The sequence below is a fragment of the Anoplolepis gracilipes genome, chromosome 12 (assembly GCF_047496725.1).
Source record: "Anoplolepis gracilipes chromosome 12, ASM4749672v1, whole genome shotgun sequence".
Classification (NCBI taxonomy): Eukaryota; Metazoa; Arthropoda; class Insecta; order Hymenoptera; family Formicidae; genus Anoplolepis; species Anoplolepis gracilipes.
The window spans coordinates 9,202,989-9,230,976 of NC_132981.1; the positions used below are offsets into that span (position 1 = coordinate 9,202,989).

General features: G+C 38.6%; 3 protein-coding genes across 9 annotated transcripts in view; 1 reads left to right on the top strand and 2 right to left on the bottom strand.

The window, feature by feature from the left end:
* The window catches only part of LOC140671957 (uncharacterized), a 105,356-nt gene extending 90,160 nt beyond the window's left edge, over positions 1–15,196 (bottom strand). Inside the window, exon 1 of the mRNA XM_072903722.1 lies at positions 12,049–15,196. The gene's annotated coding sequence lies outside the window, so the exon portion shown is untranslated. The remainder of the gene's footprint in view (positions 1–12,048) is intronic.
* A 3,591-nt stretch (positions 15,197–18,787) lies between these two features.
* Positions 18,788–27,988, bottom strand: part of LOC140671953 (uncharacterized) — a 41,977-nt gene continuing 32,776 nt past the window's right edge. For 6 of the 7 annotated variants that reach the window (XM_072903718.1, XM_072903713.1, XM_072903715.1 and 3 more), the window contains exons 9-10: positions 20,915–27,871; positions 18,788–20,152 (exon numbers count right to left, since the gene is read on the bottom strand). The gene's annotated coding sequence lies outside the window, so the exon portion shown is untranslated. The remainder of the gene's footprint in view (positions 20,153–20,914; positions 27,872–27,988) is intronic. The other variant, XM_072903716.1, reaches the window with a different exon arrangement.
* Cog7 (conserved oligomeric Golgi complex subunit 7) lies at positions 20,920–25,403 on the top strand. Its single transcript, XM_072903719.1, has 11 exons — positions 20,920–21,059; positions 21,313–21,402; positions 22,009–22,194; positions 22,279–22,410; positions 22,508–22,691; positions 22,774–22,967; positions 23,049–23,540; positions 23,638–23,758; positions 23,823–23,996; positions 24,083–24,541; positions 24,630–25,403. The coding sequence occupies exons 1-11, from the start codon at positions 21,057–21,059 to the stop codon at positions 24,800–24,802; spliced, it is 2,208 nt and encodes a 735-aa protein (XP_072759820.1). The 5' UTR covers positions 20,920–21,056; the 3' UTR covers positions 24,803–25,403.

The window sequence follows — 27,988 nt, forward strand, 5'->3', positions numbered from 1 at the left end:
ATGTGCACGGTGTCCAATAAATCGTAGTAAATCGCCAAAGATATACTTTTCGTAAGAAGAAAAAAAACAAGTAAAAAATAGAAAATAAATTATTCTTATTATAAAATTATTATAATAATTATTAAATTTCGAAATCATTTGTAAAGAATAAGCAATTGTATTGAAGTAAACTTGAAAAGTTTTTAGCCATAAGACAGTAGTAAAAGACCGCAGGAAATAGCGCGTGAGAAAATATCAGAGAGATTTATTTTTTATATTAAGTAACTAATTACGGATAGTCACGATCGTCGTGACCTACTTTTCGAAACTGTAATATAAAATGTAAGACGAAAATATAAAGGTATTCTATATGTTATTTTGGCTCGCTGTTATATTCGATAAGATAAAACGCTGTTCCCCCACCAAAAATAAAATTTCATCCTTTAAAAATTTCAGAAGAATCCGTAATACAAACAAATGAGCCATTTGTTTGCAAAATGATTTCGATCAAACTTTGAAAAAGAACAAACTTAAAATGAGACGATATCTGCTTTAATGCAGTTTTCGAAATCCCATCTAATTCGGCTAAACTTAATCTCTCTCTACCACTTTCAAAGGGCTCAAATATTAACACCGCGGTATTTCTGGTCCGTGATCTCTTTCAAGCTCCCCGCTAGAATTACGCGCGACACTGAACACAATTTTACGATTGACCGAGAAATTCTTCTCCGCTGGAAAATGTAATTAACAGAGTTAATCGTACGACTTGATGAGCTTCCGCGTAGGAAGTCAATTCGTTGCAACAAAATCGCGTTTTTCATATCGTTAATCGCTGATAATTCCCTCTTTCGAGGCGTGTACAGAGATATCACACGAGTCAGTCGTTCTTACGAATCGAGTGAGTTTCCAAGCTGGTTAGATATAGCAAATCGAGGAAAAAGTTTTGCGCCGATCGATAATCTGACGGCAACAACGGGCTCAGCTTAGCTCAATATGTACGCGATGTAAAAAAGACTTTTTCTTTTTTTCGTTTCGTTGCGGTAAAATCGTTACTCTTCTTCGTTCCAAAGTGCTACGAAATATCAAACTGTTTTCATTCATTCGGCACAATTCATTCGACAAAGATTTTCGATCTCTGAGAAAGAGAGAGAGAGAGAGAGAGAGAGAGAGAGAGAGAGAGATTCAATTTTGTAAAAATTAATATAATGATTAATGATAAATGTGTCAGTTCCTTCAAAAGTTTTAAATTAATAACTTGTTATTAAAGATGTATAAACAAAAAAAGTACAAAAAAATTCAATTTGAACATTAATATGCAAACAAAAATTTATCGATTAAATTAATTAAAAATTAAATTGTAGAAAGTTTTCCAGGAAAGTTGGTGTTTAAAGGGTAAACTTTCCTCTAATTTTTTTTTAAATAACTATTTTTTTAAAAGTGTGCAAATAAAAAAATGGCAAATCTGTTCGAGCAATATGTAATCAAATGAAAATTTAATTTTCTCGAATGTTATGGGGGAGGTTAATTTTACATAAGGTAAGATTTTATCATTTCAATAAATTTCAGGTCAGTTTTAAAAAAACCTACATTTTGCATTATTTAATCACTAGGAGCGATTCGATATTTAAATTAAATTTAATTAAATATTGTCATCAAATGGCACGAAGCATTCGAGCATTATAATTAAGTTAGATGGTTCCAGAGAGAGAGAGAGAGAGAGAGAGAGAGAGAGAGAGAGAGAGAGAGAACACCCTATATTAACCTAAAATATCTCAACGGGCGAGGAAACGTGACCGAATTAAGCTTTAGTTAATTACACCGAAGTCTAGGTCGTTTATTAGTAAATGGAACGCTCGTGCGATCTCCCGCCATCGTGGTATAATCGCGGATTTACGACGCAATCTTTGCTCAGAGAAACGGTGAATCTTCCGCTCATATGGAACGCATACGTGTGCAATTAGTGGCAATTAGAAACCACGAATTAACTTTGTTCCGAGCCGCGGAGATTCGAGAGATCTCTCTCGTACATCCCGGACCGTGCGACACTACCTCTTAGGTCGCGTCGTATAATGAGTACTATAATCGAAGTTATAATCTAGATCTCCATTCTCACAACTGTTGGTTTGCGAAGATGTTCCAGATGACATTAGAAATACCGTAATATCCGCCTAATTTATTAATTTTTTTAAAGCATTAGAGATAGGACAGATGGGTAATATATAATATACTTCCTTTTCATAGAGCTCCTAATTGCCCTCACAATCAGTATACTTATTCTATTCCATTTTGTGCCGATCTATTCAGCAAAGAAAGGAAGTTAATTAAATATGAATACTATAGATATAGATTTATATATATATATATATATATATATATATGTATATAAGGTCACAAATTCTTTTCCAAAGATACACACATTTGTTTCATATATACGAACACAAAAATATATATAAAAAAAAATTTAATTATACTGGTAATGTAAATGGCTACATACACTAATTATACTGGCGTGATAATTACATGCGTCATTTCATGATGTAATATTACCATGAAACGAAGTTATAAATATATATAAATAAATATTTAAAATTTATATAATTATAAATAAATTATTAATTTTTTAAATATTAATTTCATATTTCGATTTCTGCCTTTAAATTAACGATTTTATGTTCTCCAGAAATTAGCCATGTTTCTGCTAGACAATTCTCGCGTGGTGCCATTTTGCTACGTAGTCTTTATGGGCCTTTAATCTTCCGTGTACCGTCCATGTCGAGTAGATCGATCGACCGCTATTTGCGTTTTTAATTAACGACATTCCATCGTCGTGCAGAGATGGAATATAATTTACGTCGCTTATATACCGCTTACGCCTTTTTTCATGTAGATAGGTATAGACACGGTATAGCTTTAATCGCCGTTATTTTTAAAAAGAGAAAAAATAAAAAATAATATATAAATCTATTTCGCGCAAATTATCGACGGATTTCATAATCAGAAGGAACTTACAACTGAAGGAAAATCTATACGAAATGTCTGACAATTGTTGGTTGTAGAAAGTACTGACTTTTTGTCACGAATTATATCGATTTGCAAAGACAATTTTTTCTTTTTTTTTTCTGAGAATCGCTTGATTTGCTTCATAGTCAAAGTTTTAACCAAAGTATTACTTGTAAGCACATGTGTGTTGCGTATCGATTAAAAGTAGCGCATACATATCCAAGATAACTATGACTGACTGCCTGTGCGGCAAACTTTTATCGCAAGTATAATTTCAAAATCAAGTCGTTCGCGAAGAAAAAAATTACACTTGCAAATCGACACTCGCTGTGCTACGGGGCAACATTTTCTATTTGCGTCATGCGAATAGATTACCAAACCTCCTATCCGATCGAATGTACGACTCGAGCTAATCTAACATTTCTCGATCGAGATTAAGTATCTCTCGTTTTTTTTTTTTTTTTTTTCTTCATGCACATTTACGCGCGCGCATACATGCACGCGTACATACACACAACACGTATAACGATTTCAAACTTTCTGAAATTATGCCGGTAACTTTCACGCACAATAAATCGACGAGTGTGCGCCTCGGGGATTTCTCTCGATTCCATCCCGCGCCGCGATTTTTTGTCACACGCTCGCTCGCTCATTCCGCTTTTCCGTAGGCGAGTTATGCTACAACACTCGGGAATGGCGAGCGTTAGTTTTGTCACCGCCGGTTATTAATCATGAGCGGCGGTTTCGCCCGCGGGAGATATCTCGGTGGCTGCGGAATTTTAAGCTTTTTTGCGACGAGCATGGAGGGAGAGAAAGCTGGCGACTCGCGCGAGTCGCTACTTATTATACTTTCCTTGTGCGTTTTGAAATTCGATCTACTTGACGTAATTACGTCATATCGTCTCCATTTCATGCAACGACGTTTCTTTTGAAAGCTGACCATAATTCAAGCTAATTATGTAATTTCTCGATGAAATCCATCATATTAACTATAAAAATAATAATAATAATAATAATAATGGCGATGCTTATAAGCACACAGAATGTGAGTCAGATTAATTTTTAAAATTATCTTCAAAAATATATTGCACTTTTATATAAAAAAATTTCTCAAATTTTTTAAATATTAAAAATTGCTTTAATATTTCTCAATAAAAATTTTGTATACACGTACACATATATTATTCGATGGTGAGAGAATAAAATTGATGTTGCGGTAGGTAATAACTAATATCAATCGTATAAACTGTCAATCGTTAATTACGCGTTCGACTTCAAACTTCAAACGTGCATTCTCACTGATCCGTTATGCGTGAGAAAATCTCCGCTCGACGACGGCACGTTCCCAGCAATTTGAGTCTCGCATTTTGCCGGAATAAAATATAGAAAGAGTTCGCGAATCGAGAGCCAATCGGTTGGTTAACAATAAGCGCGACGTGTATTTTACCGTCACGTTGCTCGGTACGGTTAGAAAGTACATTAGCGGCCAATTATCGCGAGCGACAACAATGGCAAAAGACTCGCGCGTTAAAGCACTAATAATATTCTATTCACGAGAGATTCTCTAAAGATTATCTCTTTTTTTTTTCTACCACGAGAAACGCGCCGCTTCTAAAACGACCGCGTTGCGTTGCGTCGCATTGAATATTCGCTTCAACAGCCAATAAAATTTATCTCTTCTAATTAATATTTTTTTTTATTTCTTTTAAAATAGAATTCTTTTATTATTTATATATACTTATTCCGATACTTTTTATCTATTAAAAGTGCTCTTGTAATTTTTCAATCAATCGAAACATCAGTCAGGCAGAAATTCTTTCCAACTTTATTCTTTACATTACTTGGAAAGAATGTTTTAATAGAAAATTTTATATCCATTCCGTCCAAACATAATCAGACGGTTTATTAAATAAACAAATACCGAGTAGAAATTATATTAAAATATATTATCACAGATTAGAGATTAAATGTTTGTTGCATCTTCGATGCTACCAATTGAAGAGAAAATAAAATATTTGTGTCAATTGTCAACTCACCTATTGTCACGCAAGTTATTTCAAACCAATCTTCGTACGCGCGCTCTTCTCGCAACTCTTCGATATCGTGTGCGTCCCAATTATCGATCGCCGCGATCGATTTTATCTCGACTACTATTCCAAGCACGCACGGGATCAGACACACCCTGACCTGCCCGACGTGGTAAGCACGTTTCCAGCTTCCCAACAATAATCGCCGCGCCAATTTGACAGAGGTGATAGAGACGAAGTTATAACTTACGATACGGACATGTTGACAATAATTTAGTAGCTTTACCTGTTCGACTCCGAAAATATTTCGTTATACCAGTCCCGCAAAAGGAATGTCGATGACCTTGCTTAATAAATGATGAAATCCTGCGGATATTCATGAGCATTCACGAATACTAAATTTCCGAGTCAATGTCACATATATAATTAATAAATATTTATATAACAGAGATTTATAATTACATGAATGTCTATTTTTAATAGAGAGAGAATGAATTAGCTACAAGACTATTTTTCACAATTTCTCTCTTGTAATTGAAATTACAACCTTCTACCAATATATTATTAAAATATACAGAAAATTTCTCTACATGGGTAAACAACGTCGTTTCAGATCGCTTTATCATATTTACTTTGTTTCCTCTATCCTCTTTTCTCTCTTTACATGCTCGCGCGACTTTTAGCCTCGCGAGAAAACAAATCCGTCACAATGATCGTTAATCCGTAACTCATGGCGAACATGTTCAAAGTGATATACATATATGTAATTTCAACATTTGTAAAAAAAATATTTCCGCGGAACAAACACGACGGCGGTCGTTCAACCGCTCTAAAACGAAGCCAAGCATGGCGGCTCTAAGGAACTTAGAGCCACTGCTGAGGCATGTCGCTACTCTCGATCATCATCGTATTGATCCCTCTCTTCTCACTGCTCTATCTCTCTTCCTCTCTCTTCGTCTCTGCCCCCCCCCCCCCGCCCCGAACGCCTCCGCCATTCATTATTCACGATGGACGGCATCAAAACAGCGTTATATCGCGATATATTGCGCGGCCCCCTCCAGCCGAGAGTGCAATGTTCCTATAAAGGAATGCCCTGTATAGTTTTCAGCAACCAGAATGCGCGGTCCTCGATTTTCTATAAGAGAGACACGGACGATAAATATTTATTATCGTTCCTGTAAATTTTCGAATCAAATAAATCTAGTCAACGTTCTGATAAAAAGTTGATTATTTTTTTTTTCGTAAATGTCAAGATATCAAAAATATCTTGCAAGAGATTGAAAATGTAGGATTTTTTCACCGCGTGACTTGTAGTTTAAATATCTTTTCAAAACTATAATTTTCTAGAGGCTTGATATACATACATATATATATATATATATATATATATATATATATATATATATATATATATATATATATCTAAAGTATTCTAAAAATATTTCATACGGACAATAAAACTTCTCCCGACAGAAATCATCCGCGAATCCGCTATAAATTTAATATCGCCGTTTCCGGGACAGAGAGCCTTGTGCATTTAACATAATCGTGAAATACACGATCGCGCGTCTCGTGATCTCGGTCACCGCACCCGCTCCATCCGCGAATAATGTCAATGTCGGAATATTGACAGTAAGTAGCGAGGAATTTGTCCGAGGATCTCGGACGTATATAGGGTTATCGCTATCGCTCGGTGCCGAGAGGCGGACTCTTCTCCGACGTGCGGCTTAAGTCGGGTCGAGTCGAGTCGAGACGAGGTCGTTCGCACCACGGCAACGACGAGCACAAGCCGGCATAATATGCCGGCGCAGCCGCGACGGGACGCGACGGGACGTTACGGGACGGGACGGGACGGGACGGGACGAGACGAGACGGGACGGGACGGGACGGGTCGGGACGGGACGAGCGGCGCGGCACGACGCGCCTCTCACAGCCGCGTGACTGCGTCAGAGTCGCGCGGCTGTTGCTCCCCTCCTCTCGTGCGCGGCCCTGATCTCGGACAAGCAACGCGTAACGAGGTACCAACTGCACCGTAAAACCGAGTTTACTAAACTGCCGGCCACCCGTTGATCCCGCGTCCGTCCATCGCGATTCGGATATCACATATACAGATCATATTTTGTCTTGATCGAAAAATCATAGCGATGGCGAAGGCCATTTGCAGAGCTCCGGTCCCGTAATTTTTTACGTTTATTGACATTTACTATATATATATATATATATATATATATATATATATATATATATGTGTGTGTGTGTGTGTGTGTGTAATATGTTATAAATGTAACACAAATAAAGTGTTTATAATATATATATAAATTATTATATATAGGTATATGATAGTGTATCTCTATTTTGAGATGACCTACAAATGAATGACGCGAATGAATCGCTAATCTTATATTAATTATCACAGCTGAGCGACTTGACCTCCGTTTTCATTACTGACGAAGTTTAAAAGTTACACCGTTTAGTACTCAAATATAAAATAATATTCAAAAAATATATAATATGTATTTTGAAAGGGAAAAAATTGCCGATTGCGATTACTTTCATATTATGTAATTGATAGGTGAATCGCATTGCTAAATCGCATTGTTTGATTTTGTAAAATAACTATCGCGTATTCGTTGAATGTGCATACTGGTATAAAATCTACAAAAGAGAGGCAGGAAGAAAACGAATACGTGTACGGAATAAATTGACAGATTTGAGTATATACGTAGTACGTGGTAGCGATATCATACATTCTTGAAGGTCTACCATTTCTACGTATAATGGAAAATTGCATATTTTTATAATTTAAGAACTTACATATCGCCAATTTAGTATTCGCTGTTAGACATAATAGCGCAAAAATTTAACTTACAGCAATAAAAAAATGTTATAAAACTTTTCTACGAATATGTGTGATTCATAGTATATGAGTCTATCATTTTTTAAAATGATGTATATCCAACTAGAAAATCCAAGATCGATACATCAGAATGTTATTTACATTCGCATTTCATAAATATTCACAAGTTTCAAAACAGGATTCATATCATTTTTTTTTTTAACTAAGCACGGTCATATAATGCCATATAATATTACTGCACCGCTGCTCATTTTGCCATAACAGCGCAAGCAATAATATCTCCAACAACAGCAGTTCGATGCCATCGTAGAGTGTAAACATTTAACGCGTAACGGATATAACGTTCCAAAGCATAATCGTGTCCGATTACCGCCAATCGGTTTTTCAATTATATCCTGCAGGCGTAATCGAGTTACAACAGAGGTATATGCGAAACCGTCCATTATCCGCTTGTTTGCCGATTATCGACGATCCTTAGGGTGTTTAGGCACTTCTTCCGTCGTCGATCGATAAGTTCGCCGTCCGTTCGGGACTTATTAACTTAAAACGTATAAAAACTTAGATCAATACTTATAAGGTCTTATATTTAGATAAAAAAGTAAGTAAAATTAAAATAAAAAATATTCTTAGATTTTACACAAAGATTTTTTTTTCTTTATAGCATATCTCCGTTATATCATTTGTAAACACCATAAAAATATGAGCATTAAGGTGTAAAGACGGAAACACTGACAAAACACGGAACTGCTAATGTTGCGTTGCATCATTGATAAAAAAAAAAAAAAAAAAAAATACATTATTCCGAATACATTATTCGATCAATCGGGTTTTGTTTTTTAACCCGCGGTTTCAACACGACGTCGAATGGAATCGCAATACAGTTTGCGTGACAAGAAAATTAAATATAAGATAGGTGATCGCGGATGACGTCAAGTAGCAACTACTTTTCAAAGCATTTTCCAATTTGCAGTCACAACCATAGTCGTGACGCAAAGTACGATAACGCAATCCGTGTAGAAAAAAGAGGTCGAAAGAGTTTTTCCCCGGTGCTTAAAAGCGGCTTAATCAATTTTCAGTGTTGGCGCAAAGTCATCGTGTTGTATTACAACGTGACATTAAAATGATATTACGATACGTAAAAAAAAAAAAAAAGAAGACAGTAAATAAAAAAAAAAAAGGAAATACTTACGTTAATCAGCTTTGCTAATATTTATTAACTCTAATCGCGATGAACTAAATCTTTGAGAAGCGTCTAAAAATATCATTCTGAAATAAATATTGTTTTGACGATATATAAAAATTTTCATCGATTGATCAAATGGAAAAAAATTTAATTTTGTTCAACTTTAAACATCACAATTATTTTCAGAGCAATAATACGATTTATTAAAAAATACAGAAATAAGATTTATATTAAGATATTCGCAGTTTTGAATGCGAGAAAATACAAAGATAAGAAAAATGGAACTTGTTAAAGAATATTCTTATCTTTTTTTCCCGCAATATTATTGCGTCGGAGTTATTCTTGGATCAATACTAGACGATATTCCAGAATAACGAGTTTGTCGTCCATCAAGACAAACAGTATAAACAGAATGTAACAAGATATTATTATTATTATTACAACTTCAATTTATGCGTCGCTCGCAAGACAAAAAGTAGACAAGCCTCGTCATTTTTCCCGGAAGTAAAAATCTACGCGTAAAAATAATCGCCGAGTTAACTAACATTTTTGCAGTTTTATTGCGTGGCGGATTTCGTGGAAAAGTCACACCGTTATAATCTCGATTCGCGATGAGTCACCTCTGATAAATGATATTCCGTTTCAAAAAAAAAAAAAAGAAAAAAAACCTGCGCACGAATTGAGTCGCTTTTCGTTCTCGTGCTTGCGAGGCTCGAAGAAAATTAGGCCACTTATCCGAATGAACGAATGAGAGGATCAGTCGTACTGACGGACCCGGTTAACTAACGTTGATTAGAGAGCACTGAGACACGAGAATAAGATATAAGGGACGAGGAATAAATACACGACGTCCCACTTGTGTGGCGTTAAATTTTGACGACGCTGACAAATTTGGAGTAGACCTTTTCACGTTGAACCTTCAAAGGATGTCAGACGGTTTTTTAAACTCAATATTAAATATTGTAATTAAATATCGGAAGTATAAAAGAATCTGATTAAATCTGCAAAAATAAATTCCGTTTGAATTTAAATAAACTGTATGATGCAACATTACATTTTATCCAGCTAATATTGACAACACACATACTAAGGTTGTCCATTCTATATTTATTAACGTTAACCGATAATATATTGTATCAAAAGCATACATGCTTCAAATGTTACGCTTTGTATTCTTTATGTACCTTATTTTATATTTTATTGACATTTTTGAATATCGAGAATACCGGAGTCTCTTTATATTGTTGGGTTTAGCTGCGATATAAATAGGCCAGGAAAATTCAGTCGGCGACGATTAGCGCTCTTGGTAACGTCAGTAACGTACGTTGTGCAATCAACTTTAAAAATCTATTACCCTCTCTATTAATTTATTATTTAAACAGCTGTCCTTTTCAAGATTGATATTTCAACAAAAAGAAATATTGAGTCGAACATCGTCGACGTTGTTACTGTGTTATTGCTTCTAAAATAATACGTATATATAATCTTTTATTTTGTTGGAGAGCACATTTGTCTCGATTCATTTCTTCTATTATAAATCAAAGTAGTGAGTCGCAAACCACTTTATGAATGGATCTTTATATTATTTCCTGCGACTATATGTAGTTAGATGTAGTGATACATAAAAAGTATACGTCGAATAAATTTTACTGTCGTGTCTTTTAAGTTTTAACTTCATCAAAATTGGATTTGACCGCTACCACGAACGCTACCACCTATCTGATAAAATCATGCATTCCTATGTTTAATACAAAAAGATGAAAAAGAACAAGGTCGTAGTACTAGTATCGCGAGTAAAGTATTTTCGAAATATCGAACTTGTAGATTCGCATTGTATATGTTTATAATGTGTATAATTTTGGAGTAATTATTCTAGTAGATTTTAAAAGCCGATATCGCTCCACATAATTATTGGCGGGAAACAATTTCTCTCGGATTCATTTCGGAGCAAAGTAATTGCACGATATTACGACAATCGTCGTACGCTTCCCGGTATAAAGAAACGACTTTAAAAAACGTATGCAAAGGGAAAAGATTATTCTACCGCAGCTCGTGCTGCAAAAATCACGCGCGCAATAACAAAAAAAAAAAAAAAAGAAAAAAAAAAGAAAAGAAGAAAAAGAGCCTTCGTGCATCCTCTTCCGAAGGAGGCCTTCGCAAAACTTGGAAAGGAAGCGAGAAACGCGCAAGAAATCGGCTGAAATGCGACGTACGTATATGCGTATGCAGACCACACGCTCGCTTAACGCCTCGGGGGCACCACGCCGTGCGTGTTACGTCCTGACCCGTATTATTTTTCTCTCGACGCGCGTCCCCCACTCGATTACGCTCGCTCGCTCGCTCCTTCTCTCGCACGTTCTCCCCTTCCGCTCCGTCTTGCCGAGCGCATGCACAAATTACGCAGAAACGGATAAACAACTACGCGAGAGAGCGCGTCAATGAAGACGAAGCGGAGAGAGGGTAGGCCCGTCGACCGCGCTTGACAGCGACGTGGGCCTGTTGTCATCCACGTCGGCTCGCCGCCGCTCTGCCCGCTGCTCGTCTTTCGTTGTCGCGCGCGCGATACAACGCAACAGCGGCGAAAATTCACAATTCCTCCCGTACACACGCATTCGCACACGCTCGACGAACCATCGACGGGGGGAAAGATACAGCGGAAGGGAGATTGAATAAGCGGGAGAGGGAAAACAGACATAATGAGAGAGATGTGCATACGGGAATTGAGAGAGAGAGAGAGAGAGAGAGAAAGGGGAAAATGAGAGAGAGAGAGAGAGAGAGAGAGAGAGATGACAAAGACAGAACGAAAGGGAGAAGAGAGAAGGAGAGAGACGCCGGTCAACATGGCACCCAATGCCGAGCAGGCGGAAAAAAAACAAGATTTAATGTGAGCGAACGCGAGCGAGCGTGGTGCGTCGCGCGGAGGAAGAAGAGCGAGGGAGGGGAGGGAGAGTGGTGCCGAAACGCTATATTCGAGAATTACGTAGATTTGCGTATGTACTCACGCTTTTCCTGCGGCGTTCATCCGCTTCCGTAGTATATACTCTTCGATGAAAACAGTCGCCGCGACCACGTTGTGTGCCAGACGGCGAGAGGACGTTATAGCTGAAAAGTGTAGAACACGACGACGTTGGCGGCGACGACGATTTCACATACACACACACGCGGGGTCACGCACTCTCTTTTCGTTCCGCTCCGCTCCGCGCGCGACTTGTCTCTCGCCCGCACGACGGAAAAACAACACCCGGCGTCCTTTTCCGTCCTGATCTCCCGCTCCTTGTCTAACGCACGGGGACCATGTATTTTTTCCTTTTCACACGCTTGTTTGTTCTCTCTCTCTCTCTCTCTCTCTCTCTCTCTATTCACTCTCGCTCGACGCGGGAAGCGAACGAATAAAAAAAAAAAAAAATAAATAAACCGGCACCAACAACGCGCTTTAGTACGCGGCGGGTTTAATTCACAAATACGTAATGTCTTTCTTTTTTCTTTTCCTTTTAGAACAACTGTCAGGTACTACGAGGACAACGCGCGACGCGGCACATGCGAACGTGCTTCATGTGTTTCACGCACGAGACTCCTATCTCACTCTCTCGACGTGTGAGTGGATGATGACAGTAGCGACGACGGTAACGACGACTAACGACGATCAAAATGGCGTTGATCGTCCGCACGCGATCAGGTGGAAAATGCCGGAATACCACCGCTAGGAAAGATCGACTGACTGTCGAGGTCCGCGGCCCTAAGTGATTTGACGTTAAGAACGGAGCGGCTAGTATGTGCAAGAGAGACAGGCGCAAGACGATGGGAGAGGGAGCGAGCGAGACGGAGAAGGAAGACGCGCGGAGAAGCAAGAGGAGGCGACTGTCGGAGTGAGAGAGACTACGGTTCGGCTGCGACTGAGTAGAGGGAGATGCCGCGGGTGGGGGGATAGGGGAAGCACGTTTATCCCCACTACGTCATGTTCAACAGCTGCGCGCTTGGATTCCGACTACGACCGATTGGTCCCGATCGCGGAAGCAGGGCCGTCTAGTATGGCCAATTCGTGTCGGGAATTTTCCCTGTTATTAAAATTAAGCCTAAATTAAATTTAAATATATATAGACATGTGAGATATTTTGCGTCGCGTGCGCTTTTACGATGCTGTTACATACGTGACGCGTTCTCGTTTTTTTTAACGATATAATATAGTCACGGATGGTATCGCGCGCGACCGACAACACGAAGTCTCTCTTATATCTCTCTTACGTGGGAATTTTAGAGCAATAGGCTTGACAAACAAGGCACCGTTTGGCTGCGTTCTCCTTTCGTTCTCCTCGATGTTATTCTCGCGAATAGCAACTCGCTTGCATATCAAGGATAGTCTCTCTCTCTCTCTCTCTCTCTGCTCGTTCGCCGGCTCGCCCTAAGGCGGCCGTGGGTGGTTCGCGCTATGTTTCTTCCCTCTCCGGCTCTCCTCACCTCCGCTTCTTCGGCCGATGCGCTTCGTTCGCGTTCCGTTCGCCCGTCTCGCGAGGAATTTCTAAAAATCAATATACGCGTGCGAGGAGGCGAGAGAAGGGGCTGCGAAGCAAAGGAAAAAAAAAAAAAAAAAAATAAAAAAAAAAAGAATATTCGATATCCCATTCGCCCTGGCTTCTCCTTTTTTCCCCCGATGCATCTACCAGTTTTTCTTTCGTTTTTTTTCCCGTTATTCTCCCGCGAAGCGAATCGCGCGCAGTCGGCCTCTGTCTGTCTCTCTCTCTCTCTCTCTCTCTCTCTCTTTCTCTCTTAATCCGACATTGCGAACTGTCGGTAGAGGACGAGAAAAATATAGAGAGATATTATACATAGAGAGAAAGAACGAAGAGACCGATCGGTTTCAAGGAAGAGGACTCGTCTCGGAGGAAGTCTGGGCGAGGAGAGCCCGGTGGAAGCGCGGGAGAGTTTATTTTCTCAGAAACGCACCGCGTGCTTGGCATATAGCCTCTCTACCTCTTCTCCCATTGCCTCCGAATAATTTCATTCAGACATTCTCGCTCGTTCACTCGCTCGCACGCGAATCTTCTTCTCTCCCGTCTTCATCTTCCTATCCTGCCGCGTCAAGTTCGTGATGCACACGCGAGTGGCAATTAAACGGATTAACGATATTTTACATATTCGGTTGAACAATGTAACTCACATCTCGGCCGCGTTTAATTGGCGAAGTCATCAAGACGGAATCATCGGGGAGCCGTCGGGATCGCGTCTCGTGAGAAGATCTGGTCAAATCGCGCGAAAATCTGCTTTAACTGTACTAGAGTCATATTTGTTTTTTTTTTTTTTTTTTTTTTTCATATCAATCTCATTTTCACAATGCTAAAACCATCTTTTCGGTCATATTTCTGTTATTTAACAAGGCCATACGTCACTCGAGAATTATCTCGCCCTGAAAACTGTAATGTTAAGCTTCGAGAGCGTAAGCGGATAACGCGATGTTATTCTATGCGGTGGACTTCAGCAGGAATTTCAAGGTTGAGCACAGTAAAGAGACGATAGTAAAGATTGAAAATTATGTTGGAAATTTCAGAGGGATGTCCATGTCGACAAATTTTGGAGCAGCTCTCATTTTGAATCGCTTTGATAACTTCAAATTCATCGCGGAACTTTCCTCCGAGACTCCGTTGCATTACTATTAAGACGGACACATTCCGTTTGCTAATTTAAATTATTATTCAAAAACGCGGAATCGTCAGGTAAAGTTATTGGCCGATCAAAGCACTGTCGGTGCAATCGGGCCAGAGAAAGATATCGCGACTGGATTTTATTCGATTGTTGGATTCTCGCATATGCTTTCACCTTTCTACTTTGGGCCCGATGCTCTTTTTACGCGTTTAGAATCAAACGTTTCGAAGCGATAGTAATCGATCCCTCTCGCGAGATTCCGAGAGATTACCAAAAAACATGCAAAGTATTAATATTCAGATTTTCAAGAATTATTGCATTTTGCTCTCGTTGATTTGTCATGCTAAATAAAATATGACTATAGGAAAAATAATTTATAAAACTTTCTACGCGAATAAAAACCTATTAACCGAATTATTTCTAAATAATTAAATTACACCTCAAGAGATGTTTAATTCCCAATCACTTATATAAAATTCTGTTAAATCGCTTTAATAAATTATTATAATAAATAATAAAATCTCTTTTTCAACAAGCTTCTTTATGAGCATCAATTATAATATTATATATCCTTTAAATATACTTAATAAAAATATTTTCAGAGATGAGAAAAAAGAGAATCCCAAAAGAATATTATCTAAAAAATAAAGTAACCGCAGCGTACAAAACGCATTTCAAAGCAACGCGAATTTGCTTGATTCTCCAAAGGTTAAGAATGCGACAAGAAATTCTGGTTTGATATATCCTTCTTTGATCTTTATAAAGGGGAAAATGTCGCGTTTCTCTCTTATCACAAGGAAACTGGCTTAGCAGCATGGAACGGAAGGATGGAGAGAACGAGAAATAAAGTGTGCACTCTGGGCGAGACGGTTTCCATGGATCGCCTCGTAGAAGCTACGATCGAATGAGATTAAAAGAGAAACTATTCATTTCATCCCTTGCTTCTCAAAACGTTTACCTTGTAAAGAGTATTAGATCAAGATCCAATGATTATCTTTCGCAAGTTTCACCGAGCCGCGAAATTAAACGGGTGAGATTCAAGAATCGTGTAATTTCTGACAAATGCTTCTTTTTTTCAAAATAAAGTTTGATTTCCTCTCTAGGGTAAAAACTATAAGTCTAACGGTTAAAATCGACATGTACACACAAACGTACAATGTTAATTGGTGATTTAGATTTTAGTATTTAGTATTACAGAAGCGCGAAAATCTCGACGATAAATACGGCAAATTTTCGCATACACGTAATGTCAATAAATTAACTCGCGAGACAAGATATAGCGGATTCATTTCCTGATTTCAAGTCGAGTCGAAAATCGCAAGGATGGTTTTACGTCTTACAATGGATCGTTAGTGCAGATGCAACGGGACTAAGTTATTGCGCCCACACACTCTTGGATCGTAAACTCACGTCGATATGATTAAAGGTACGGCACTACTTAGCAAAGAGCGTATATTCTAAGGAGGCTTTCATTCCGCAAGGGAGTGCCGATAATGAAAGTATACGTGCACAGTTGGGAGCATATGTGTATATATATATATATATATATATATATATATATATATATAATGGTAATTATATGTAACGCATATATACATATATATATATATATGTATAATTTATATATATCATACAATACAGCACCCTAACCACAAGTACTCGCCCCTGAGTATATATGAGTAATTGTCTAAGGGTTTTTTTTTATTTGATAAAATTAACCAAGCTGGACAGTAAAATAGCCGAAGCGTTGGTTTCATGTGCGATGGGAAAATCGGAGTGAGAGAAAGAAATATATATGTGTATGTATATCGGCTGGACCAAATGTAACGTATCGCAGCCGCAGAATGTGACACAGCACAGCCTCAAAAAAAAAAAAAAAAAAAAAAAAATCGAGAGCCGACATTAAAGGTCGAAGACCGGACTATGTGCTATGTGTGTATGTCGTATGATTATGTGCATGTGTATATTGTAAAAGGGAAAATGATAACAGCGAATCAGCAGTTCATAATTATCGCAACGAAAATCGTCCCGCAATCAGCAACGCTGCATGTTTCTCCGTGTATAGAAAAAGAAGAAAAAAAAAGATTGACAAGAGATCGATTTCCTGTGCCGCAATGAATAGAGTCGAGTGTACATTAAGTCGCCAAGTCGAGTGGCGTTTCGCGACATAAAATAAAATAAAAAAAGAAAATAGACGGGGGAGAGAACAAGAGATCGATTTCCTGTGCTGTACAGCTACCGTCGAGTTGCCTTCAGAATCTTGTTTTATATTAAATGCCGCGATTAATAGACAAGTCAATTGTATCAGAGTATACCTTTTCACGAAACCGGAATATAATTTCATCGAGGTCACATATTTCGATGCTAAACGTGCGCGAAAATATTTTTTTTTTTTTTCCGCATTGATGGTATCGAAAATTGAACTCGAGATTACGCCGAGATTTCGATGCCCCGAGTCGACTTGCAGCGCGCAACACTCGTGAGCCAACCACCGTCGATTGTGCGAAAACATTTCACTCGATATTTGCAGAATATTGAAGGAGATGAACTCGCACTCGAATGTTTACGTGGCGTAGTCTCGAAGGATCGAAGACCGATATGATTTCGGAAAGTTTAAATCTCTCGATGCTACAGACGCGCGAAAATCATCTCTCGCGGATGGATTTCACTAACCATCAGTTTATCTTTCACCGGTTTAATCTCGCCGATTTTTTTCTCCTCACAGAAGAATCAATTAAATTACAGTTGAAATAACTTTTGAAACCGACCGTGATATTTATGACGATAATCTGTCGCATCGAAGATTGAACTCACCAAAGTTACGTCGGTTTTCGATCGTCGACTCTGGAGATCCAGATTTTCAATCACCGGGAAATTGCATTTATTTGCACACCTACTTGCAATTCTCGGATGCTGTCGCTGCTGCTCGAACGGAGTGCTGGGAGAACAGTGCTTGCGAGAAAGGCGAAAAACAAGTACAAGTAGTAGTAGAAGAAAAGAAGAAGAAGAAGAAGAAATAGAGAATAATCGGCGTTACCTGCACGCTGAACTCACCAGAGGCCCCTGCCAGGGAATCGGCCTGTTGGTCCCGACCGGAAGCGTCCGGGAAGTCGCGGTTGGTACCGTGGAGAACGTTCAGCCAATCCCGCGCCACCTCCTTTAGCGTGCGGGGGCTTGGGATTGGCTGCTACTCAGCCTCAAGGCCGCTGCTGATGCTTCGCTCCTTCTGCCCTTCTCTCGACAGGCCCCGAGTGTGTTGTGCACTACATGGCCGCGCGCGGGGCTCAGCGGAGAACAGCAATCGGGGTGGCGACTCCGCGATTCCGCCGCTCTGGAAAAATTGCTGGCGCTTCGATCGGATTGTCGAATGGCGCGACGGCGAAGAAGCGGCGGAATTGCCGGGTCTCTCACAACCCGACGGACGGAGGAAGGTGCTTTTTGTCTTTGGCTGCTTTGCGAGCTTTGTCGATCGGCATTGCCGAACGAAAAAGCCTTGTGTCACGCTCACGCCGGCATGAATATCCAGTACATATTCTTGCCAATTAATTTAATGCCCCAAGATATCTAACTAATTTCTGAATATTCAATAATTTATTACTTTCATTATTCATCACTCGTCGTTCATTATTTATCATCGTAAATGTGAAAAAAAGAATTTAAATAAATTAATAAATTTTAAATAAATGATTTTTAATACATTCAAGTACAAAAAAAAAAGAGAATAAAATATAACAAAAGAAATTCCTTCGCTTCTTATGCTATATTAATGAATATTCAGAAATCTAGATAGACAGGACTTTAAAAATATTTACTGGATATATGTGCTCTATGTGTGATATTCAAGGGATATTTAAGAATGCCCATTGAATATCTGAATTGTATCGCAGTTTCGTCTAATAGGATGGGAGGAGAAAGGGCTGCCATTATTAATGGCGACTTTTTTTCCATGACTTCTTACTATCTATCATCCGCGTATCGATCCATGTGGACGACGCAAGTCGTGATACAAGTGCGTCGAATGAAGATCAGGGTAGCAAGCCGATCATTAATCTATGATGTCAGATTGGAGTATAGGTTGGAAAAAAAATCTTACAATTTTGTCGCTCTACGTGTGTAATGAGTATATTGACGAATAATGATAGGCCAAATTGTTCCTCGATGGGTGAACTCGCACAATTTTGCAAAAGGCATTGTTTAACAATGCATAAAATGAAATCTCAGCATGAATGCGCCAGATGCATCTCGTAATATGCGTAGCGTAAAGTAGCGTGTTGCGCAAGATGACGCTTCGATGTAGAATAATTCGGTGTAATTGAATTTTAATTTACCAATGAATTGTAACATAGAACATTTAAGAAAGAGAATAAAAAAAAACTCAAATGTATTATACCGCGAAAGATTGGAGCAACAAGCGTCACGTCACGTAACTACGCCTTTAGTCATCTTCGTTAATTGATCGGGTCAGCTGTTAAATTTAGTTTATGAAATAATGTACAAATATATATCTCTGACGCGACATACGAGAAGGCCCGGAAATCGCGTGCTTCCTTCCGACTACGAGTTTTCCATTAGGTGTCTTAAGCTATTTCAGTCATAATCGAAAAATTTTATAAAAATCAACTTTCACGCGACATTTCAAATACATATAAAAAATTAACAGTGTTATATAATTATAAATTTTTAATTTTAACAAAAATGTGGACTATTTAATTAATTTTCCACACCTGTTAGTCTGATAATGATGCCTCGCTTATTAGCCACCAAGGAAGAACGCAGCTTCGGATACATCACGTATAAGTGTATGTAACGTACGGCAATTGGCCATGTGTGCGCACGATTCACGAACGGATGTCGACGATGGTCGGCCCTCTTGTAAACGAAGAGGCAAGGGGAATGGATAGGTGCCTGCCTGCCTGCCTGCCTGCCAGCGAGCCAGCCAGCCAGCCAGCCAGCGAGTTGCCCTCCTGGATATTCGTTCACGACGATGAAAAGGCAAGCGTAATTCCTCTCCCTTCCTTACTTGGGCCGCGTGCGGGGATGATTTTCGGGGAGGCAAAATTCCAACTTCCAACTGTTGCGCAAATAGCGTGGCGCAAACGCAGTTTCGAAGGCGTGGCGATCGACAAAGGGCCCGGAAACGGCCGATAACGCGCCGTTTCCCATACCCTCTTTTTTTTATCTTTCTCCTTTCCTCTCACTCACTCTTCCTCTCTCTATCCCTTTTCGTTCTTTTTCTTTTTTTCGCCGCCTCGTTACGCACCACCTACGAAGTAGGAAGCAGCCTGGCCACGGAATAAACGAGTTAACGTGCTTCTCTCCAGTCGGGAACGCGGGACTCACAATCGTCCGAAGAGGGAGGTGGAAACGGAGGAGGGTAGTGATAGTAGTGGTGGTAGTGGTGGTGGTGGCAGTCGCGGTGGCGGCGATATCCAAGGAGAGGCCTTCTCGATGGGCAAATGGCACGAGCGTCTGGAATCCGAGACACACAATTTTTATCACAATTGCTGCTAACAATAAGAGGGATGTCGGTCGCTTTATCGGCTACGTCGCGTTCACTCCCTTTTTCTTTCGTACTCTCTCTCTCTCTCTCTCTCTCTCTCTCTCTCTTTCGCTCGTATATACGCGACACACACACACATACATACATACGCATCTCTCTCTCTCTCTCTCTCATCCCTCTTGTTACACACCCCATCTCTCTCGCATACGTTCTCTCTCTCGCTTACTATCGAGACTGCTCGACGCATTTTCCTGACGCACCACGCACGATAGAACGGACACCGCCGTTCTCTCCGTCGGACGACAAAAAGCCGGACGCGCTAACCTAGAAGACGACGTCCCGCTGTTAGGCGATCAGCCTCCTCGTTCTCCACCTCGTAGTCTTCATCGTCGTTCGTCGTGACACGATACACTGCGCGATCGATCCGTCGCGAGAATTTATTGCCTCTTTCCCTTTCCCTCTCTCGACCGACACGGCGCGCACGCACGCACGTACGTACGCACGCACGGCACGCACGCACGTATTAACGGTAAATAGCGTAGAACCGATAGTCGTCTAACGCGAGACAGACGACCACAACAACGGTGAACGGACCTCTTCGGTGCCGTGCGCCACTCACGCGATATCAAAGCGACGACGACGACGGCAGTGGCGGATGACGGGTGGCGGGTGACGGGTGGTGGCGGTCGACGATAACGACGCGAGCGACCGAACGGGAAATAAAGACTGACCTTGGCGCGGTGTGGTAGGCTGGTGCTCCTCAATCGTCTCGTCAAAATCCGCACGACGCCCGACGGCGGTGAAGTACCAGCGTCGGAGTACTGGCCAGGATCCGGGATATAACGCGACTTTCTCTCTCTTTCTCTCTCTGCCATGGTAAGCGGGTGCGACAGCGGAGCGGCGTTGATGCAGTGTTTTTTTTTTTTTTTTTTTTAATCTGGTTTCGTTCTCTCTCGACTCGCTCGCTTGCTCTGTGACATACGAGCTTATGGTCATGATCGATATATATTTGGCGCGAAGTATGATGCTGTGATAGATTCAGAATCGCGAATATCGGCGAAAAAGACCGAAACGGCACAGGTGACAGGCGTAGATCCGAGCGTTTCTAACCTCAAAACTGCCGTTTCAGGATATCTCCGCGTTCTCCGAGGACAGTTTCGACGTGAAGGAATGGATCAACCGGACCTTCAAGTCTGCCGAGGCGCAGGAGAACAAGGACGTAAGTGTGCGGGCCACCATCCTCTGTCAGTTCCCGTCTTCGCGACGCGACGCGCTTTCTCGGATTCGAGTCGCGCTGCCTGTCATTGCAACGCCCGTCGACCGCCAAACTGGCGGCTTCCATCGCGCGCGGTGGCGGTCAATGACACTCCGTGGCCGAGCTTTTACAAAACAATGCTTTTTTTTACATTTTGCCTTTCGGGCTTAAAGGAAATGATTGGCGGCCAGAGAACAATATTTTTGGAACTCGTGTTGAAAATTATATCGAAACATTCTGTCAAATCGCGCGTCATATATATATTTTTTTTTCAGCTCATTTTTTGAATAAATAATTATACAGATGATTTTTCTTTGCACACATTTTGATGACAAATTATTGCTTTCATCACTGTAGATCTTAATATCATATATTATATTGTAAATAATAGTAATTTATAATTAAAAAAGTGAACCACAACCTGTTACACAATTGATGTAAACAGTAGTTAAAAATACATTAAACTTATTTTGTTTATTATTATTTAATTATTTATTAATTCTGTATATAATTTTTATATAAGAAACATATCTATTGAAAATTTTTGCTATAATGGATCTTACTTTGTAGGCTTTTGTTTCATCACTAGTGATGAAGTTACAATTATATGTGCAACAAGTTAATGGTGCCTTAGAAGAAACCAGTCAATCAGTTCTCTCCAGTTTACCAAGAATTTTAAGAGACACTCAACTCCTGCAACAGGAAACATTAGCCCTACGAGAGAAAATGGTTGCTGTCAAGCAAGAGATTGCCAAGGTATATCTAATATAGATAGGACCACGCTATTCATATCTTGATATATCGTAACAAATGTATGACAAAAAATATTTTAAAAAATAGGTTGAGAAAGATACAGCTTCTTCTATGGCAATGCTGGAAAAGATTGACAGGATAAAAACTGAACTACAAACTGCTAAACAAGGATTACACGAGGCCGATAATTGGACAGTATTAGCAAACGATATGGAAGAGGTATATGAAAATTTCACAAATTGTTTCTTCATAGGAGTATGATATGTGGCAATTATATATCAAACTTAATTATGTAATTTTCTCTCTGTTAAAATAGGTCTTTGAATCTGGTGATATAGAAGCTATATCTAATAAATTGTTTAGCATGCAAAAATCTTTAGCTATGCTAGCGAATGTTGTCGATTACGAAGATAAAAAGCTGCAGTTGGAAGGCTTGAAAAATCGTCTCGAGGCGATAGCCAGTCCACGATTAGTCCAAGCCTTTACCGCTGCCAATTTAGGTAAGAATTTATAAAGTCTTACTTTAAATTATGTGCCACTTTGCAAGATACATATTTCTGATCAATATCATATTATGTTTAGAACAATCAAAAACTTACGTGGACATTTTTAGCAAGATGGAACGTCTGCCTCAGCTTCTCAAATATTATCACAACTGCTTAAAGGTCTCTTTAGGGCAAGAATGGAGACGAACTATTGAGCTAGCGCAGGACGAGAATGTTACTTATTGGTTGCATACATACTATGATAAGTTACTATCTTCTTGGCACGAACAGGTAAAAATTTCTTTGTGATTTAAATATTATTATTGCTGCTTTGCAAATGTATTTTAAATCGTCTGTTTGTATCTGTTAAAGGTGAAATGGTGCCACCAAGTATTTCCCAATACTTCGATAGATATTCTCATCGAGGTTTACGCTGACCTTTTGAAGAGTCTCGATCCTGGTATTCCAGAATGTATAGAATCAGTTCTGAAACAAAATTCTAACGCGGTGCAATTGTCCATATTACTTGAATTGAAACAAATGACGAGACATTTTGCTGTAAATCTGAGTGGCGCTATCGAAACATCGCTTCGTGGAAAATTGCAAAATGGAAAGTTACTGTTGCTAGCGCAAGCTATATATGCGCCTTATGTTCCTTACGTTGCAAAGTATAAGACGTTTGAAACCGCGCAGCTGGAACAACAGCTCCAATTCTTGGATCGTTCACACGACGACTTAAGTGACATCATTAATTCTCTTTCTCTCAGCATATCGAGGATTATGGGCTATGCCAATGAAGCCAATAAGCGCTGTAAGCTCTTTACAGAAGGTTGTGGATATCCGGGTCTGCTGCAATCATTAAACGTATGTGCATACTAAAAATTTCACGCATAACACAATTATTGTGTAAATTGTCTTTTACGTGGACGAGATTTCATTATCTTTCTCTCTCTTCTTATAGATTTATTTTAACAAATACCTGGAGAAATATCAGCAAGGTCTGAGACAACTCGAACGGAAGAAGGTCAAACATGAAGACTGGAGCTTATTTCAAATGTGTCTTACTTTGATGCAAACTATAGGTAATTTATTAATTAATTATGTCTCATGTGATATTGTAAGTCAATTATTTCAATCTCGTTGCAGGCGATCTCTTGCAACAAGTACAACAATTTGAAAAGTCGCTCGTAATCGACATTACAGAAGCTAACAACAAATTGCAGAGTACGAACGATAGCGTTTTCTGTCAGTATAAAAAGTTACTTTTAACTTCAACAGGATGTGCTGATCTAGAAAATCTTGTTACATCTTTCCAGAAAGGTATGCGAATGTCGCGTAACGCGATAATATCCATAATATTGTAGGATGAAACACACAGATACGAATAATCAAATTTTGTTTTGCAGAGGACAAGACAATTCTCGATTCGATTATAAAATCTATTCAGAAACTCTGCTCTGATTTACATCACACGACATACGAAGTCATCTTTGCTCCAATATTCTCTCAACTGTTGTTAGTGCAAAAAGCACCGGCCTGGTCGTTGGATGCAAACAAAATGTCCAATCTAAGTTCGGATCTGCCCGATTACAGTTTTGCACCTCAAGAATATATAACACAGGTCGGACAATATTTAATGACGTTACCGCAGCACTTGGAACCGTTTTTATTGAGAGACAATCCGAGTCTAACGCAAGCGTTAAAGGCAGCCGATCCGCAATACGCTCAAGGATCGACCGAATCAGGTTTTACCGGTATACTCTTGGACATTGTCGCTCGAGGAACGTGCCAGATGTTTCAGGATCAAACCTTGGGCATTTGTCAATTGAATTCTGTTGCTTGCAAACAACTCGCAACTGACATCGGTAAGTCTTTCGTTGTACTTTTAATTTTACAATTTTCAAAAAGATAATAAAAAAGAGTAACTAACAGCTAAATTATACATGTTATTAGACTACCTCGGCAACGTATTGGAGGAGCTTGGTCTGTGTTTATCGGAGAATCTTCAACACATGTCCTTATTACTAAGATTAGCTCCGGAGGATTATCAAAATGGCAGTTCTGGATGCAATGCCCGTGTCGTGGCCGCAGTCAGACAAATGCGTAATATTACATCTTCCGGCTGACATGGCTTACATCTCCAACAGAACATAACGTCGCAATGTGAAAATCTGTTCTCAATATATTTTCGACAAAGTGACGATTTTGTATACAGCTTTGGTGCAATTATTTGCAGTTATATTATAATGTAAAAAGTAAGATGTATAGTATTTTAATATACACGAATATAAACTTATTATGTTTCGTCTCTTGATTTGATATACTCTTACACTTAACGTATAAGATTGGAAAAATATGCGCGTCAATTTGCTTTATGAATATAAAGAAAGAATTCGTCATTTTTGAAAATACATTAGGTGAAAACAAATATTTAAATGACAAAATAGTGTTAGAGATAGGGTAGAATAAATAACACGTATTTTTTAATTAGGACAAGTGCGGATACTCACCAAATATCGTACTTTAATGTCATTTATTTTCTACGCTATGTGTCTGAATTGAAATAACTGTTAGTCTCACTCAGCATTTTCGATAATTTTCCGAGAATCCTAGACGCGCAGAGAGAGTAAATTTGTTTTAAACATATCTGAATTCTGCCTTTTCTCTCTCTGTTCGAAAGATATATATATATATATGTATATATATATACATAACTATAAAACAAATTACAAAGATCGCAGCACCATAATAGAGCTCAGGACACACAATTTATGCACCGGAGGCGTAAATACTTATAAAGAACAAGAGATATATGTATATCTATAAGTTCTAGAGGAAACTGACCGTTTTTTCTAATATTGGTAAAGATTCATAATTGAGCATTTTCTCTTACTCTTTCACACTCGCTTTCTTATCACATATGCTCGCATATATAAAGTTCGAGATGAATACGTATGTATGTAATGTTTCTCAATGAGTCGTGTTAAAAGATGCAAACAAAATGCAGCAAATGCGTATAATGTATTTTAATTTCGAGCAAATATCTGAATTGCATAAAAATATCTATTCTGTATATAGATTTGTATTATATAATGATATATTATTCTACACTTTTTCGTAGATTGAATTTACATGATTTATTTATATTCTACGAAACGAGTTTAGAGCATTTGCTACATTTTTCGCTCTCGATTAATTGTTTGAAAATCTCGCGTACACCATATATGCATATACATACGCAAAATCAACAATCCTTAATCGAGTAACAAATCGAACATTTTACTCTTATCGAGTTTTTAACCAATAAATTAATGCCGCGTCTTTTCCTTTCTTTTTTTTTTCTAATTTACATTAATTACATAATATGTTAATTTTTCCTAAGATATGCAATGAACGTTAAAGTACAATATGACAAACTATAGAGGGTGTCCGAGAATAAATGGTGGGGTTTCGATCGACTTTTATAAATAATAAACTGAATATTGAATATGGAAATTTTTGTAATAATAATCAGCAATTCAAATAGTGTCGTGCCGTTAATAATAAGGCACATATCGAAATTTACTGAATAGGTAATGAACCTGTTTGAGTTGCAGATTATTATTTTAAAAAATTTATATCAATATTCAGTTTGTGTTATTTATAAAAATCGATCGAAATCCCATCTTTCATTCTCAGATACCTAGTATATATAAATACGAATTTGTTAATACATACAATTAATTCGAAAGTCATCAATAGCACTTGTGCGTAAGTCTTTCATGAGCTTACGATGGGAAATCGTCCGCTGTAATGAAAGAATATCGATACGAAAAACGATAATTATAATCTAAAATTAAGATAAATACTTGAATGAGCTGTAAATCGCACACACAAGTAAAGATATATCTTAAATTATGAACGCGATAAAACTAAAATTAAGAATATATATAGCCAACATTGTAAAATACTCGCTATCAAAATGTACGTTAGTCCTATCTTTGAATCATCGAAGTGTGCAAAAATTGAAAATGATTTCACGAAATACGAATTAACAATATGTTTAACAATTTAGTAGACAAATGTTGGTCCTTAAGCAGGATCGCATAGTTGCCGTGAGTTTTTAAGAAACTCGTGCGATTTCTCGAACTTCAAATTCCGCAAAGGGGAGAATAGCTATATCAATTATATTCACACGATACTCTGCGTACGCGTAATTATAGACACAGTCCATCAAACATTACTATTTGGTAACAAAAAGGAGATTACGGGGTAAGGGAGAGGGATAATCGCATGGCACTATTTCAGTATGGCCTGAGTTCCTATTAAAATTTTTCTATTGACTAGACGCGAAGTTTGTTCGAATTACAATAGCATTTGCAATATCAAAGTCATTCTACACAGTTTCGCAGGATGTAGAGTTTCCTTTATTGTACGTGATGCCTGTCATCTTGCCGGAGAATCAATGTTCCACTGATTCTCCTTTTAGGTAACGAGAACTTTTCTATGTCATTCGGTTATACCGCAGGTATGGTAAATTCTGTTACATATAATCAAAGCTTATTCTTAAAGCAGATATACTGCGTGCAATATGTATCAAGTCCCTCTTACTATAACAGCACTACCAAACGTTAGTATATAAAAGCTAGGCTCTCCAGAGAAAAAGAGAGAGAGAGTTTAAGATACATATGGAAAATTATCCAGGATAATATTAATATGTGTAACAACATTTCGGATGACTGTGAGCAACGGTGTAACATATGATCGATACAAATATTTTTATATGTAAATGTTTTCCGGCAAAAATATAATAAAACTGCCAAAATTTCTCTTGCGTATATCCAGCAAGCTAGTTGCAAATAACTTTGAGAAAAGATTGAATTTCTCTTCGAATAATAATAACAAATATTAATGCGCGCAATCGATAAAGTATAAATCAATGATTAAAGGGTTAAATTAAGAAATATCGGTGCTAGAGACACTTAGTTGTATACATCATGTGTTTCGGTTAATCGATAGTGGCTGCTGACCAATAACATGTGCCCGATATACCTGGCTTCGTGCAAAATTAGATTCGCACGTGGATGAAGATATTTTGCTTCCATTAGAAAAGAGACTTGGTCTTATTCCTTAATACGGTCAGCAGCGGATAAATTTCATGCCACCTTTTTCTTACTGGTCTTCTTACTGCGAGGCAAAGTAGCGAAACTCGTAATCTGAAATATATGAAAATATCATGTTTTATCATTTTTATTATGGAATTAAAATTAGCATATTGTCAATCCCTTTTGCCATTATTTTCATATTTCGATAGAAATTGATCAGTAATTGGT

Excerpts from the sequence above, each read along its gene's own strand:
- Cog7 (XM_072903719.1), top strand. Across the intron at positions 22,411-22,507 it reads TAGCAAACGATATGGAAGAG|GTCTTTGAATCTGGTGATAT; the intron begins GTATATGAAAAT and ends CTGTTAAAATAG. Across the intron at positions 24,542-24,629 it reads ACAACTCGCAACTGACATCG|ACTACCTCGGCAACGTATTG; the intron begins GTAAGTCTTTCG and ends ACATGTTATTAG.